Source organism: Centruroides vittatus, unplaced genomic scaffold, assembly GCF_030686945.1.
Source record: "Centruroides vittatus isolate TY-2023 unplaced genomic scaffold, ASM3068694v2 contig_971, whole genome shotgun sequence".
Classification (NCBI taxonomy): Eukaryota; Metazoa; Arthropoda; class Arachnida; order Scorpiones; family Buthidae; genus Centruroides; species Centruroides vittatus.
Window position 1 is genome coordinate 2,655,548 of NW_027122644.1, and position 18,571 is coordinate 2,674,118.

An 18,571-nucleotide genomic window follows, 5' to 3' on the forward strand; every position below is an offset into this window, starting at 1 on the left:
ACTAAATGATCTGTTGCTCTAGAGTCAATCACAGAAGTTCATGAAGTTTCCCTATAAAGTTTATCTCAATAAATAAGACAACAGTGAAGTTTTTCCTTTTCTTATATTATTATTTTTTTTCAATTGAAATCATTATTTAAAAATATTTTATTATTCCTGTTAGTTCTGAAGTCTTCATCCATGTTGTTTGCATTGATTGATTGCACTTTTACTTTTTTAGTCAGTCTGCTACGAAATGCTGAACATTTCTTCATCTTTAACAGCAACTCTAGACTTTTCTTTGCACTAAAAGAACATTTGTTATTTCTAGCAGTCGGCTCTGACTTATTACTGTTCTTCATTTTTGTTTGAAATTAGGAGGTCTGCTTTCTTTAAATCAGAAATGAGAGGATTTGTTCTTGATCAATTCATTTTTTTATAGTGCTCTATAGATTCTCAATACAATTGATATTTGAGAAGTTTTGTTGGCCACTTCAATACCTTTAGGTTATGCTTCTTAAATCATTCAGAAATGGACTTGGAAGCATATGTGAAATCAAAATTTCTGATCACCAAAAATATCCTCAGAAGTTGGTCTCATAAAGTATTTAACAGTTCTTGATACACAGCAGAAGTGATGTTAAATTTAAATAAGCTAGCTCTCCTACACATGTACAGTACTCCCAAACCATTACACTTATTGGGTAAGTACTTAACAGTTGATTTAATGCATGAGGAATTGAGTTATTTTTGTCATTAAATGTGTGGGTTACCATCACTTGCAAGTGCAAAATGATACTTGTTACTTTACAAAATACTTCACATAGATTTAAATAATAGTAATGTTCAAAAACCAAGTCGGGTTGACAAAACACAACGTTTATATTGACGAAACAAACATACAAAATAAATACAAAATAACGTTTACAACTAGGTATTCACAATACACTAATCTAAGTTACGACCGACTATGTTCCGTACAAGTTTGTTGGAAAGACACCTTACGATTTCTGCTAACAGACTTAGTACTCGCAACACCTCTGAGTCAGGAAAAAGTTTGTGATAGTCCAACGGGAGTCCACTTACACCTGGTTTCAGCAAGGTCCCAAAGAGAGAGATCTTTTTCCCACCGAAACTGCTTCTTATATAGTAGCCGACGTTCAAATTCTCTGCCAATCAGCTTCGATGTCTTCTTAAAGTCTGGCCAACGGCCATTCTCCGACAGCCAATCGTCGATTATCGATTCAAACCACAATGGCTTTCCCAACGGATCTTCTCTAACGGTTCTTCCGTAATGGCTATGATTTTGCATTACAAAAGTTTCTGTTATCTTACAAACAGAGTGGGAATCGCTCGCCTGGGCGATTCCATCCACTACAATAATATTTAAATATTTTCAAATGCTTATGTTTACTATATCCAACAGGAAATTGGTAATGCACTCATTGAATGGGAAGTATATTTAAATTCTTCATACCTTATCTTTAACACTTTATTTATAACTCAGTTTAATCCTTTTGTCTACATATTTTTTTGATCTTTTTTTTCCTACTGTTTCTCAATGGACAACAGACATGAAAATGAAGTTTATATACATTTTTTTAAACTTTAAATAACTTATCTATATAAAAAGTTTTTATATTATTTTGTGATTTATATTACATCTGTTATTTGTTGTATTTTTATTTGTTCTGTAATCTTTTTCTAACACTTTTTGAAATCAGTTTTTTTTTTCCTGGAGGAATGTTTTTGAACATAACTTATGAAAGTTTAAATAAATGAGCAAGTAAATACTTATAAGCTTAATAAATAAATTTGTTTTTCAGGTTTGCAAGGCATCTCAAAATCATGAAGAAGTTAGTTTAGGTTTATTAGTTGCTCTTTTAACAGAACCACCAAATGCTTCCAGGGTAAGTATGATTAATATAAATTACTATATTATTTTGAAATTCTTACATTTGATTCATAAGAAAAATAAAAGTGACAAGTTATTAAAATTTGATCAGAATTTTTTAATGATTTTTCAAATTTTTGTGTATACTTTGCCTTGCTAATAAGTTGATCTCAGCATCATTTTTGTCAGTCACAAATAACATTGCTGTTAAAATGCAAAAAAAAAAAACAACATTTATAATTTTCATAGAACATCAGTTCCATAATTTCCACAGAGAAATTTTTAAATTGTTGCTGTACTGCTCTCTGTGAGATGTTGTCATCCTCTCTTCTGATTTAGCACTTTGAAAAGTGCATTCTCAGATATTGAATAAGGAACAATGAGGACGTGGAACTTTGTATGAATGGTTATAACTAAGTTATGTTATTTCAGAAATTGCTTCATCATGCTCTTAATTTAAGTCTCATGCAAAATGAGTTTGTTGAAGAAGAGCAAAACTTACTTTTTATGATGGATGGGAAAAAACTTAAATAAATTTAACTATATTTTACAGTATAATTTTATAAGAGTAATCAATCTCATAAATCTACGGTAGCCAAACTGTGTCTTGTGAGCCACATGTGATTGTTCTAGACCAGTGGTTCCCAACTGTTTTTGACTTGCATATCACTTGGCAGCCTATTTTCTTAAATTTTATTTCCCATTTTCACTAAGTTTTATTTTGCATGTTCATCAACCTTGGTTAATTATACAGCGCTATACGATTTCATGTAATTAATTTTTAAAAAATCTAAAAGCATTTGGAGGAAGGGGAACAGATAAATATAATAAAAATATAATTATATTTTTATTTAAAACTATGTTGATAATTATATCTGTGTTGACGATGTCAAAGCCCTTTGACATTGTCAATACGGAATTTGAATATTCTTATAGTATATCAGCCATTATTATCATGTACTCAGTTCATATAACCCCAGTTTGAAAATGCTGTTCTAGACTTATTGCAGGTCCCATGTACTTAAACAGTTTCTTTTCATAAACTTGGTACATACTGTTTACAAATGTATAATATTTTTTAAGGTTGAATGAAAGTTGAGATATAGATATTGCCAGAGGCTGGTTAAAACTATGATTTATTTAAGATTAGATCTTACATTATTATAAAACTTTTTAAAAAATATTAACAAATTGAAATACAGTCAGTAGATGCTTGTAAATCTAGCACTTGATAATCTGGAATGTCTGATCTTTCTGTTTTTGATATTTTGTACATTTTGGTAAAGCCTCTCCATAGTCTCTTTACATAATTGATGATTCTGATGTTGATTTGATGTCTTCACTGTCATGTTTATTAGTTTAGTCTTTCTTAAATAACTAAAGAATACTGTTTTCTGGCTTGACTTTAAAGCATAGGTACTAATACTAGTAATACTAGTAATAATATATTTAATGTACTTTTGACTGAAAAAAATATAAAGAAAAATAATTGGTGCTTAAATATTAATTAGATTATTATTAACAATTAATAGCAATAATAATCTAATCCTAAAAGAATAATTCTTTTTAAGATTAGACTGCATAGTATGATATCTGCTTAAAGTGTATAAATGCATTTGATGTACAAAATATAGCACTGTGATGTAAATTATAATATTTTATTTAAAAATCTGATATGAGCATTAGGTAGCTTTTTTATTGTTATTATTATTATTATAATTATTATTATATTCATAACTGTATATGTACTTTAGATATGTTGATAAATAAAATATATTAAAATCAGTAGAAACATTTAAGAGATTGATGTCATTAATAAAAGAAAATTTCCTTTGATACAGCAGGAAAAAGATATTCCTTGGAAAGCATAATTAAATGGTTTTTTATCAGTAATTTGTTTAAAGAAAAAAGCAAACCTGTACTATAATGATTAGATCTAAGAACCTTATAAAACTTTATCCTAACTATTTGATAATCTGATTATTAATGATGGCATTAAAAACAATTAAGCTTTTTTAATTAAGCAATAAATAATAATTGATTCTGTATTAAAAGATAAACCAGATATATGTTTTTTGTTAACATTTTAATTACTGGAAAGTAAAGGTAAGAGTTTATTATAGTCAGATATTTGGGACTGTAATATTTTTGGTTATATTTTAAAATTTGTTAATTTCTGTTGTATGATTTATCATAAATATAAAAATGTGGTATAATCATTTTCTAGTTAAATGCACTCTGAAAATATGAATACTCTATAGTTTCTATAGTGTAAACACATATGGATATCAAATAATTATAATTGGAAACAGCTGAGAAATCTATTATTGTATGTAAAACAAGCTAGGAAAAGCTTTATTACCTTATTATTTATAGAGCTCAAATTCTTAATATAATAACTTTTTCATTTGTTTAACTGTTTATAACATTTACTAATAAATAAGATATATAGTAAAACTCCAATTATCTAATTATCTGGATGTCCAATTATCTAGATTGTCTTTTGACTATGTTAAAAATAAATAGACATGTGTATATATGTGTGATGTGTGTGTGTGTTATATGCATAAAACATAATTTTTTCTAAATGTAGAGAATAAACTATATTCATTTGTAGGTATAATTCCATATTTAATATTTTATTTGAACATAATTATGTACAAACATACATAACAAACTGTTTGGATAGAAAAAAATGACTATAATAAGCAAAAATTAAATTATCCCTATATTCCACATATCCAGATGGCCGAGGTTCCAATTAACTAGTTTCCAATTAGCCTCCAATTCAGATAATTGGAGTTTTACTGTGTGTACAATTTAATTTTTTAATTTAGTTTTTAGTTGAAAATATGGTAAATGTATATGATGATCAAAAATGGAACAATACATATTTGACAAAATTAAGTAAGTAAGTAAGTAAATAACATTTACTCGTAATAGGTTTACACCTATTACGAGTAAATAGGTTTACACCTATTACAGAGGGGTGATACAGATGAAAACCAACCATGGTTGGCTTTGCCTTATTTACCATTTATTCCAATATAGTTGACATCATGTCTATTCTCATTAACTTAAATATACAGTTTTAATATTATAAACTTAATTATTTAAAACCATATGGCATCTTACACCGTTACAAACAAACACTTGTCTTATTATACATTACCATTTACTATATGGAAAAAATAAGTAGATGATATTTTGATTGACAAACTTAACCAATGCACGGAGGTTGTATCTATCTCCTAACTCTAGATGCCTCCTTACAAAATTTACACCGTGTGAATTTTTGCCAAAAGGAAAAGCACAATCCCTTAGACCAAGACATCAGCAATTAGTAACCACCAATATAAGAGTATTCTGAAATTAGGTTATACTGCAGCAATTTTTAAATATAACAATCAGTGATATCCTGAGACAGGTAAATACCAAGAACAATCTCTAGCGGTAATTAACTTTCAATATAATCATCTCAATAGTATCATTGATGTTTTTTTCACAGTTTTTTGTCATAAAACACTATTGATAAGTATCACCGTCAGAATAAACAAGTATATCTGTTTCTAAATTTTCTATTTTCCTAGTTTTAACCTTTCAAATATGTATTGTTTCTAACAATCCATTGGCATTAATTCGAAATGTTAATTAGTTTCTTCTCACAATACCACTCAGTTGAATCACTTTATTCATATTAACATCATATGTGTATTTTTGATTATCTTTTATATAATAGTCATCTCTTATAATTATTGTATTCCCATTGAGTTTTTCTTGTTTAATTATTGCATGTAATTTCTTCCTTCTCCATATTGATCTCTTGCATAAATCTGCAGTTAAAATTATTTTATTCCTCTCCTCATTACTAAAATTACCTTTCTTTTCCAAAATGCTTTAAGAATCAAATTTCTATCATGTAGGGACTCTAATGAAATTTTCACTATCGGTTTTATTTCACCATTAGTTAGTCTGACCAAACTTTCAATATAGCTGTTAGTTATACCCAATTCCTTATTTACAAACTGTTTAATTTCCTTTGCATAATCAGGCGAGTTAAACGGGAAATTTATAACTATGATATTTTTATTATTCCTCTCATTAACCAGATTGTCTATTTCAAACTCCAACATACCTTTTATTTGGTCGTTGTTCTTGGATATTTCTTCCATCTCTTCTATTCTTTGGGACAGTTTTGTCAACTCCCCATGAAAATATTTATTTTCCTCTTTCAATGAATTGACCTCAGTTTTAATTCCTTGTATTTTGATATGGAGCTGTGCAAATTTGTCCTGTATCAGATCATATATCAATTTTAATGTGTACTAAGTCCCCTCCAGTACTTTTGGTTCTGAATCTCGCAATCTGCAATTCAGGGAATCCCCTTTCTGAGCTTGAGTGTTGATCAGTGGAGAATGGTGACATGTGTACTGAGCGTACTATAGGCTTGCTGTGCACTTTTTCAGTCAGTTTTATTCTGATAAGCTGTGTAACCTTGTTTTTTTTTTTACATATTTCTAACCCCAAAATAGTACAGATGTCAATGAAAAGAAAAAGTATGGCATCAACTGGGGAAATTGTTAAGAAACGAAGGAAAGCTATCAACCTTGAAATGAAAAAAAATCATACAAGACTACGAAGCTGGTAAAGTGGTTAAAGGGCATGTGACTTGAAATTGGCACATTCAACAATTTTAACAATTTTAAATGACAAAGTTAGAATGAAAGAAGTGGTGAAATTATCGATAGGATTTAAAGCCATAATAACTAGGCAGCGAAAAGGTCTTATTTGTGAGATGGAGAAATTATTGGCAATCTGGTTTGACAACCAGATGCAAAATAATATGCCGATAACCCTTTTAATAATTCAAGCTAAGGCATGCAGTATCTTTGAGACTTTGAAGGCATGTGAAAGCAAAAAATCAACAGAATCATTTACAGCAAGCCATGGATGGTTTCAATGTTTTAGGTGGAGATTCAACCTGCATAGTTGGAGAATCAGTGGTGAGGCGGCAAGTGTGGATGTAGAAGCAGCAGAAAAATCTGTTGATGAATTGGATGGAATAATTAAAAAAGGCAGCTATGCCCACAACAGATATTCAATGTGGATGAAACCGGGCTTTGGTCTTGACTTTGAAAAAATGCTTGAAAGGTCCTAAATAAATTTGGCACTTGAGGTAGGTGTTAGGCATCTCAAGTGCCTACGGCAGTGGAGGATGTAATTGATTAATATTATCGGGTTTGATGAATAGTTATTTGAAAGGTCCTATATGCACAAAGAAGCTAAGGCAATGCCCAGTTTCAAGGCTTTTAAAGACAGGATCATGTTGTTGGGAGAAAATGCTGCTGGGTTCAAGTTAAAATCTTTCCTGATCTATTGCTCCAAAAAGCCATGTGCATTAAAGAATATTAGTAAAAACAGTCTGCCTATTTACTATCGTGCAAATAAAAAGGCATGGATGACGCAACCTTTATTTGAAGATTGATTTTTGAACTGCTTCATACCCTCAGTTCAGCATTATTGTTTGAAAATGGGAGTTCCTTTTAAAATTATTCTCCCGCTTGATAATGCTCCAGGTCACCCCCGGCATCTTGATGATCTACACTCAGACATAAAGATAGTATCTTCCTAAAAACACAACTGCTGTCCTACAACCAATGGATCAGAGTGCTATAGCTACGTTCAAAGCATTTTATGTGCGCATGACTTTCTCAAGCCTGTAGCAGCAACAGAAAATGTTATAGTAACCCTTTGTGATTTTTGGAAATCATACAGTATTTTAGATTGCATTAAAACCATTAAATTGGCTTGGGACGAAGTGACAGATAATTGTATGCAAGGCATATGGAAAAAATGCATAAAAAGTTTTGTGAACAATATTGAATTATTTGACAACCTTGAACAAACTGATGTAATTCAAACAATTGCAGGCTCTACCAATGTGCTTAATTTAGATGTTGAAGTGGAAGACATTGCTGAATTAGTGGATTATGCTGATGGAGAGTTAACAAATTAGGGTTTAATAGAGTTAGAAGCAATGCAGCATTTGGAAGAGGAATAAGAGGAAAGAACTGAAGAAGTGAAAAAGAAATTCATGGTACATGGGTTAGCTGGTGTGTTCTCTAAAATTAATGCAGCTATGTTGGAACTTGAGGCTATGGATCCAAATACTGAATGTTTTAATGAAGTTGAATTTGGGATAAGTGAACTTTTGAAGTGCTATAGAGAAATTTATCAAGAAAAAAGATTACAAAGCAAACCACACTTATGAGTTTTTTTTTCCACTGTTACATCCAGGATCTCTGCCCTTGAAGGTACAACTTCTATTTCATCATCAACTCCCGTACCTGGACCCTCTACAGCTCCAGATAACCAAATAAACAAATGATAATATGTACAAATGCATATGTTTTTGTGAATAAATTTGAAGTTTGTTGCACAATTTTTATAATTTTACAATGATTCTATATTCCCAGTGCCAGCTCCTTGCTTATCGATCAATTCGCTTAATGATGTAGTTGTCGGAAAGGAACTTGCTTGTAAAGTTAGGAGTACCTGTATTTCTACTATTTTTTTTCTATATTATTTATTTGCTAATTTTATTGATTATTTTTATTATAAAATATTAGATGATACTGTATACTCCTATAATTAAAAAAGGAAGTCCTCTACTTACAAACTTAATCCGTTCGTAGCGGTTGTTTGCAAGTCGAAAAGTTCGTAACTCGAAAAGACGATATTTGGCACAAAAACTCAAATACAACACTGTTTTTACAATTATGTAATGTTTAGGCTACTTGAATAATGTTGAATTAAGATTGTTAAAGGGAAGTATAAATTCAAATCAATCACATGTACAGTACATTATTTATTAAAATTACTCATTTAAAACAACTACAAATGTTCATATGTATGTACTGTAAATGTTTTAATGTAAAACTTCAAAAATAAACTTGACTATACATAAAAAATAACCAACTGCACTTTAACCCGCCATCTGTCAGCTTTGTTCGTAACTTCGAAAGTTCGTAAGTCGAATGTTCGTAAGTAGAGGACTGCCTGTACTTTCAGTAGAATATTTACTAGTCTTATGAAATTTCTTTAAATATATTGTCAGATATGCTTAACTTTTAATAAATGTATTAGATCAAATTAATTTATAAATCACAAATCAGAATAATATGAAATTGTTTTTATGGAAATAATACTAAGTTTTTGTCTATTAAAACTGAATGTTTATTGTTAACAACAATTACTTTGAGATGGTTTCTAGAAAATATAATTTTTATTTCAGAAATGTGCCATTAGGGAGATCAATTTGTGTGTTTCAAGTGATGCTACAAGTTTCCCTGACTGGGGCTCTGGCCAAGAATGGGTTCAAGGCCTTTAGCTACCATGTTGCTTTGGGACTTGACCTCTCAAGAGTTGGGTTGTTTGGGAGTGCTGCCCTAAGCAGGTGGTAAACTCCACCCAAGACTAAATATGGCTATGAGATTGATAACAAACTAATGCAATAATAGCTACAATAAGTTTTCAAAACAAATTATTCATTATTAATGTAGATATTCAATGTAAAAAGTTATACATAGGTCTTAAGGATGGTAGTAAATGATAATCAAAAAAAGTACATAGAATAAATAATATGCTGGTCAAGGTTTATGTAATATCTTATATGTACATGATAACACCAGTTTGGAAAAATCACAAATATTCATTATTTTGAAGATAATAAATAATTGTAAATTAAATAATAGAGTTTTTTTTAATGCTTGATGGAATTTCAGAATGATATATTTTTCATATGTGAATGCTGGACCTGAAACAGGTTTATGAATAAACCGAAAATATTTGTTTGTTTATTAATAAACTCCAGCTAGAAAAGTATGAAAAGTATGTTTTTAATGTCAGTTGTGTCAGAGTTAGTACTTTAAATCAAATACTTTAAGTAATAATCTTAAGCAAATCCACTTTTCAGTTGTGGACAAGGATTTCAATTTACTTCAGTGGAAACTTTTCTTAAATGGGAATGTTATATAGAAAGAATTTATACCTCTCTTATGGGGAAAACTTCTTACCCAAGTTCTACTATGTTTAATTTTTACAGCTATACTATATTTTTTAAATTCTGTATTCTTTAATTTAATAACAAATTACTATATTTTGAGAATATTTTAATGTTTTTGAAATAGAACTATAAATATATTTATCAAATTTGTTAATAATTTATTATTTAAAGTACAGTAAAACCTCACTTTTGTATTGTATGTAAACCTTATGTAAATCTTGGGGGATATAATTTTTTGTCACTTAAGTGAGGTGGTCACCTAGAGTAAGGTTATAAAAAAATTGACATATAAAACTGTAATTACTAAATTCTGTTAAATGTTTAATACAGATCTTGGCAAACTAATTCAAAACTATAGAAATAAAGCTCAATTCTGTTTAAAGTGCTTTAAACAATATGTAGAATTTAGGGATTTTCTGTTCTGCTGACCATGTAAATGGGAATAAATGTCACTTTAGGACACTTCTATCTTAGCCACTTAAGTAAGTTGACCAGTAGCTTCAAGATGGAGTTTGATTCATATTAAGACTTATCAGTTTTAAAAACAGAATTTTGTGGATGGCCACAAAGCATGGTTTTGGTGTAGATGTCTTATAATGTAGTTTTTTAATATTTTTAAATCATCAAGAAACTATTTTGATTATTATTTATAACTATATTATTTATAATAAGTAACTAGCTACTGGAAAATAAACTATTAAAAAACAAAAACCTTAAATTTCCAGCAATAAAAAACATTTAATAATAACGTTTTCGACTTTTTTCATTCTTTTGTTTTTTAAGTTTGTTTTAACTGATGATGGCTGTTTAAAACAGTCGAAAACGTTATTATTAAATGTTTTTTATTGCTGGAAATTTAAGGTTTTTGTTTTTTAATATATTATTTATAATTATAAATTATAACTATTAGACTTAAATAATCTTATTGTAAACTATTAAACAATTTCTTTTATTTATTTTACAGTATTACAGAGATTTAACTTATATTACAAGAGATGGACTAAGTTTAGTACAGCAAAATGTCTCTCATATTATTTCTGAAAAATATTCAAAGCTCCAAGAAACATGTAGAACACAGGTATTTTTTAAATAATAAATTCAATTATAATGCAATTTTAATATTACTCTGTAATAAATCTGTTCAGATGTTTATTACAAGAAAACAAAAATTATATGTATTTAAATCTGCATCAGTGATATATACACTAGCTAGTATAATCTTTCTTCAAATAATTTACTGTATTTCTGTGCATATTTTTTGCCTCTGCATATTTTTCACACTTGCATTTCCAAGAAATATTTTTGTGAAAAACAAAATATTTGAGTATTTATCGCATGAAAAATGCAAGACTTCTCATACTGAACTGTTTAGTGTAGGAGATAGGATATGAGTCAGCCAACAAGAATTTTTACCATATGTAGGTGCTTTGTTTACCCTCATTCCTTTGCATAGGCTTAACAGTACAGTATCTTTGTACTTGCTGGAGGCTATGATGATGGGAAAGTTGTTAATTAATTGACAAGGGCAGTTGTTAATTAATTGTGATGCTTTGTAGCACTTTAGTAGATTCCTTAGTGTCATATCGAGTAGAGTTAACTGCAACTTTGTGAGATGGCAAGAAAAAAATAACAGTTTTACTGCACAGTATAAAATTAAAATAATCTGCTTTGAGGAACAGAATGGAAATTGAGAGGCTGAATGAAAATTCATTGTCAGTGAGGTACTTGTTTGCTATTGATGTAAACAAAAAGAAGCTCTAAGCAATGCAAAGTCTAATTTTGAGGTTCCAAGACTGGAAAGTATCTCCAACTTGAGGAGGAACTGTATGTTGAAGAAACGTGCGACAACGGTGTGCTGTATCATGCGTGATGTTGCAATCACGGGCTTGCAATATTGCTCAGACACAAAATATTTCTTCTTTCAAGTTTAAATCTGGTCGAGGATTTGTAAGCAGATTTATGAAGAGGAAAAATCTTTCTCTAAGTAGAAGAACTACATTGTGCCAAAGGTTAGAAATAAATACTGATATAGTCTACCTTCAAAAATAATTTGCATTTTTTTTTTTTAAATCTTGATTTTCAATTAGTAAAAAATGGCAAAAAGTATGCATGGAAATACAGTATAAGTTTTTTAGTGTTGAAGAACTTAGATGCATGACTTTCACTGTCTTTTAAGTTCTTGAATATTTTTTTGTTAAAATTATTTTGCAATGAATGAAATAAACAGAAATTTGATGGTGCAAAGTTTGGTAAATATGGGTAAATGAATAAGAATATATTATCTTGATATATAAAGCTAGATTCAACCATATCACCCAAGTATTGGGAGAAACATTTAAATTACAAAAATTTTTGTTGGATAGTTAAATAAAAGGCTTCAAGTTGTGTTGTAAATAATAATTTTTATCTCAATTTAAGAACAGGATGGTTTTATTTAGAAATTTTACTTCAGCTAATTAGAATTCAACCTGTTCATACAAATCAGTTATACTTAATATCTTAAGATAATACTTATAAAAATGTATGCATCATTAAAATTTAACCTAACTTACTATGGTTTATATAAAATTATTTTAGGAAATTATCATTATCAAATATATATGATGCAATCTATGAAAATACCTATCATAGATTGAATTTTATTTTTCTCTTTATTCTTATATTTCAGATATAAAATGTTTCAAATTTGTAATTATATTTATTTTAGTCATGTATTTGAATAATAGTAATCATCTGGATTGATCAAATAATTACAAATTTTAGTACAATTCAAATTATTATTGTTGGAATATAGCTCAGTATTATATGGCAGTTGGTTTGACTCTATAAGTTTTAGTACCATAGACAGAAACACTTCTGCAATATTTTTAGGCTTCGGAGTCACTCACTTTTTTCACTTGGGCTCACTTTTCTGAAGTATCCTCACTTTTCTCCCTTTTTAGGTCATTTTCACATGCCTAATTAAGATGTGGGACAAATCAAAAATAATTTTAAAACCAAACAATTTTCTGAATTATCAGACTATTGAACTAAAATTTTCTGGAAGGGTTAATCTTTACCTATGTGCACTCTCATGGCAGCTCGTTCTTCTGTTTGTTGGAATCAAGAATCAGTGGGGACGCACGTTCTAACCTAACCTAACCTAACCTATTCTAATAAATTACCTCAATAGCCTAAACTCCAGCAAAATATCTTTTACTTACTTGAATGTTTCCATCCACACTACATTTACATTCCAATTCTACAGCGTGATGATGTCCAATAGAATGTGGACAAAAATGGATGTTTGCATAAGTAAAGGATTTTTTGCTGGAGTATAGGCTATTGAGTAGGGTGATTGAAGATATTTGCAAAGCAAATAATACTCAACTGTATAACTACAATACTTTTTCAGCAAAGGAATGATTTTCCTTTTCTGGAAACATGTTTTGGTTGTATAGTTGAGTGTTAAAATATGTTCCAGCTTTATGAAGTCATCTTTAGCAAATAATAACTTTCCTCAAATAGTAACTGCAGAGAAAATATGCAGTTTAAAATAGTAACCATGGCTGTTATTTAACTAAAACTGGTATATGTTGTATATATTGTTATTATAATTAAATAAATCTAAATATAACTATCTTTGTTTTTCAGTTAATTTGGATGATTAAAGAAATGATAAAAAATTCTGTAGCTGGTGTTGATCAACTTTGTTTTATATTGTTAAGACAAATTGCAGGTATATATTTTTATTTGTATTTAAATAAGTTTATTTGTTAAAAATTTAAATTATTTAAGTACTATTTAGATTATTTAAGTTACAGTATTTTTGAAAAGTTATTTACTGTACCGTTTCTGACTTCATTTTGTTTTTCACAAGATTAATTATAAATATATTATTATTAATCTTAAATTAAATTATTACTTTCTTACAGTTCTTAAATTTGTACAAAATTTAAAAATATTACATATATTATTTTTAAAGTATAGATTTAAAAGTATATACTTTAAATCTATATCTATATTCAATCACCCTATTCAAAAGTCTAAACTTCAGCAAAAAATTATTTACTTACATGGACATTTTCATCCACATTTCATTGGACATCATCAGGTTATAGAATTGGAAAATGAAGCAGTGACATTTGAATATTCAAAACCAACATGTTGTTGTTTGCTGATTGGAGACATTTCCAATCTGGGTGGTTGCTGATTGGAAGAGACAATCTCTGTATGAACTCTCTAATAGACTTCTTAGAAAATTTATGTTGTACTTCTTAGACCTAATCATCAAATTGAGAGATGGACAGATAGTCATATGGATGTACAGAAAACCAACCTGTCAGTCCATATTCATTTCTTTAATCTCACTTGACCCTGTTCTGTACAAGATGGCTGCATTTAACTTTTGGTTTGTAGAGCATTTAAGCACATCTCTGATCCAAACCATAGGATGCAAAAATTACAAACTATCACCAACCAGACAGTACAACATGGATTTTCTAATAAGTCTATTAGAGGGAATCATAGAACATTGTATCACCCAAGCACATCTCTGGACTCACAATCTGCCTCAGTCTGAAACATATAAGGCAGTCATGTACAATGCAGTGCTTGCCCCTATTTACAAAGAGATAGCACAAACCAATAACATCAAACTGGTCTATAAAAAGAGCCCACGCATCTTTTCTCTCCTCAGAAATGCCAAAGACCCACCCATCAGTTTGGCAACATTCCCTGTGTGTATACTTCATTCCCTTGACTGACTACCGAACCAGAAATGGATTGGAGTATGTTGGCAATAATGGCAGGCAGATCACTTCCTGCTTAAAAGAACACCAAACAGACATTTCTAGGGGTTGCTGTTTCGTCGCATTGTCAACTTATGCTTCTGACCTGGATGTGGAAGTCTGTTTGGATAGGGCAAGGATTTTCTGCCAAATGTCTGACAGGGCAACTCTGCTACCTTGAACTGCTTGAAATATATAAGGCAGCATTGAATAAGAAAGCAAAAGATGACAACATGTTTCCCAACCCCCATGGAAATTTTTCCTACACCACCCATAAATTATGGGTTCATATGGGGATTGTTTCTTCCAATCAGCAACCTCCCAGATCAAAAATGTCTCCAATCAGCAAACGACAAAACATTGGATTCAGATATTCAAACATTGCTGCTCCATTTTCCAATTCTATAACCTGATGCTGTCCAATGGAATGTGAATGAAAATGTTTGTGTAAGTAAAGGATTTTTTGCTGGAGAATATGGCTTGGCTTATGAATATGGTGACTGAATACAATATATCCAGCATTTAGCTGTTGTCTATTACTATATCTATATCATTTATTTTCCATACTTCACATCATATATAACATCCAAAATAATTATAAAAAATGATGGAGTCAGACTTTCTATTCTTCTTACTTTTTAATCTTAAAGTATACGAAAAAATTATATTTTTCTTCTAGTTCTGACTTATGGATTTGTATAACTAAAAAAATTTTCTAAAACATTGTGTTAACAATGAATAAAGAAGATTACAGTTAAAAAGGTAAAAGGAAATCAACTTGCAGAGAAAAAACTTTTTATTTACTTTAACAAACTTCCCAAATGCATTTCGCCTCTTATGAAAGGACTCTTCAGTAGGTTTGACCATACACAGTTCATATTCATAAAGTAAATAAAAAGTTTTTTCTCTGCAAGTTGATTTCCTTTTACCTTTTTAACTGTAATCTTTTTTATTCATTGTTAACACAATGTTTTAGAAAATTTTTTAGTTATACAATATCCATAAGTCAGAACTGGAAGAAAAATATAATTTTTTCGTATACTTTAAGATTAAAAAGTAAGAAAAAGATATAACATGTATGGAAAATAAAAGTTGTAAAGAAAACAGTACGAAAAATAAAAAATATTTAAATAAATTTTTCTATTAAAATTTTAAAACCCAAAATACAAATGCAGTTTTCTTGTAAGATGTAACGTATGTTATATATGATGGCATATAAATTGAACTCAAGGTTTTCATCTCAAAATTCTGATTAGACCTGTAGTACCATATAAGTTGATTTCCAAATATATAGTAGGCTTTGATTTTAATAATTTTATAGAAAACATCATTCTTGTTATAAAGTAATGGGAAGTTTTTATGAAAAATTTTGGAGTTTACTTTGACTTTTCTAATATATTAAATATATTTTTATTTATTTTTAACAATTGATAACTTATCAGCTATTTGAAATAAATGACATGATGTGAATTTAAAGACGTTTTAATGATTAGTTAATAATGATTATTGTAAAAAATAGTATATGAATGAAAATTATTGATTTTAATACTACTACATTTCTTGTATTAACTTAAAGTATCAGAATTAACATATTAATTTTTAAATGATGTTTAAATATCTCTTAGTAGAATAAAGTATAAATTAATTACAAACTATTATAATTTTCACTTTAATGTTAATTTTTAGGTGGTGACATATCACATAAAAACATTTGGTTAGCAGAATCTATGTTAGATATGTTTGTTGAAAACAGGTATGATATAATTAAATGTATTGTATAATACGATGTTATAATTAAAATAATTTTACTATAATATAATTTTAATAATAATAATAAAATCAATATAGTTGTGTAATAATATAAATATAGCAGACAGCCAGATGGCTGAGCAGTCAAGGTGGCAGCCTACCACTCTGGGGAACCCCAGATCGAATCCGGACAGGTTGAAAAATCCCCAGAAATTTTTCGGGGGTGGTTCGTCTGGATATGTCGGGCCCATCCCTCACCACCTGGCTGCCTCATTGTGGGCTTGGCTGAACCCATAATGGGCTTCCTATAGAGAGGTTTCATGTCGACATCACGAGTGACGTCATGAGCATGCGTAATTGTCCAGCGCCATCTTTGTGACTGTTTGTGACTTGTTTACATTTTGTGTGTGTTCGCGTGCGCTTTAACTGGAGTTCTTGTGTTGTTTTTTTTCGTCGCGAATATCACTGTGGTGATTTGTTGTGTAATTGGGTGTAATGCTAGTTCACTCAAGAACAAAGGAACATCATTTTTTAAAATTTCCGGCATTATTTGTCATCAAGGATCCCAAACTGAGGAGCTTTCACGACGAAGGCAAACTGCATGGCTCTCGAGAATTAACCGGAAAAATTTCGTTACGAATAAAGTGAATATCAATACAAGAGTTTGTCAGAAACATTTCATTTCAATATTTACGTTAATAAACACTAAGTTATATTTTAAAACCTAAAAGAGTTTACTGATTTGCTTATATTAATTTAGTTAGGTATAGTGCATTTATAAACGAATAACTAATGTAATTTCAGGCTTTAGCTAGTACAAACTTATAAACATTACACGTTAAAACTAAAAGCAAGTAGGCTTATTATATGCTAGTTTCAACTAGAAAATAAAGGTACTGAACAATTTGAATTAAAAAATTTCCACAGCTGTTTTTAATTAGACTTTTACTTTCAGACAAAAATTCTTAGTTAAGAAATACGTAAAAACACGAGTTTAAACAAACAAAAGAAAACATATCTTTCCAGGCAATATTACTTTGCTGTTATTCATTACTTTTACTTTTATATCAGGAGAAACCCAGCCACTTGTTAAATAGTTATGGGCCTCTAAAGATTTATAAGCTTTCATTTGTGACAGGGTGTAGAAATTTGTTGTCAAAACCAAATAGTTTATAATGTCACCAAATTTTACTTTCGGCCACAACTTTTGATCTACGACGAAGTCTGATAAACTGGCTTCGTATGGATCGCCTTGAAATAACAAAATTTTCTCTTCGTACAGAGCTGCATCTCGTCCTGTTAGACCGCTAGAATAGCCCACAAGAAAAGAATCTTTTTTAACTTAATCCATGATAATAGAACTGCAGTATTTTTGTACGTTTAAACTAAAAAACGACATCGAATAACAGACCACGTGCAAGCTAAGCGAGCAAAAACTACCACAAAAATGGCGAATGGGCGGAGCAAACGTGTGTTTTATCACGTGACATGCGACCTTGAAACCTCTCTATAAGAGCCCTCAGTGCCCACAGGGCAGAAAGAGTTTAAATATTTATATATATACATACAGGATTTTATGTATGTAAGCTAAAAGTACATTTTTATCAGCTGCATTGGAAATTACGAAATTAATCTTAAACACAAATGAATTAATATTTTTAGAGAATTTTAATATTTTTATAGGTTTAGAGATGATAATAAAGTAATAATGCCCTCTAGGATCAATGCCATTAACATACACCAAATCTTAAATCATGGAGTCCTTTGTTTTCAAATTGTCAAAATGTTTTCAAGAAGATTTAATTTCTCATTATCAGCAAACACAAGAAACATTCTAATTAGAATAATATTAAACTTATTATTATTAGAACAATATTAGAATTCTCTAAAAATATTTTTAGAGAATTTTAATATTTTTAAAGGTTTAGAGATTCAAAAAAATAGTAAATCCCATCTGGGATCTATGTAGGAATACCTACACAGATCCTAGAGGGTGTTAGTATCTTTAAATTGGTGTATTTAAATTTAGTATTTATAAATGCCGTACCATCCTTACTTCTAATTTATTTTTAATTGTCTACTTGGACATTGGACCTACTAATGAGTAATGTCCAA

At 29.5% G+C, this 18,571-nt stretch overlaps 1 protein-coding gene across 2 annotated transcripts in view; it reads left to right on the forward strand.

Moving 5' to 3' along the window:
* Positions 1–18,571, forward strand: part of IntS3 (integrator complex subunit 3) — a 111,885-nt gene that overhangs the window by 21,507 nt on the left and 71,807 nt on the right. For both annotated transcript variants that reach the window (XM_067282891.1, XM_067282892.1), the window contains exons 3-6: positions 1,806–1,889; positions 10,903–11,016; positions 13,572–13,656; positions 16,394–16,460. In XM_067282891.1, the coding sequence (XP_067138992.1) occupies positions 1,806–1,889; positions 10,903–11,016; positions 13,572–13,656; positions 16,394–16,460 (350 nt within the window). The remainder of the gene's footprint in view (positions 1–1,805; positions 1,890–10,902; positions 11,017–13,571; positions 13,657–16,393; positions 16,461–18,571) is intronic.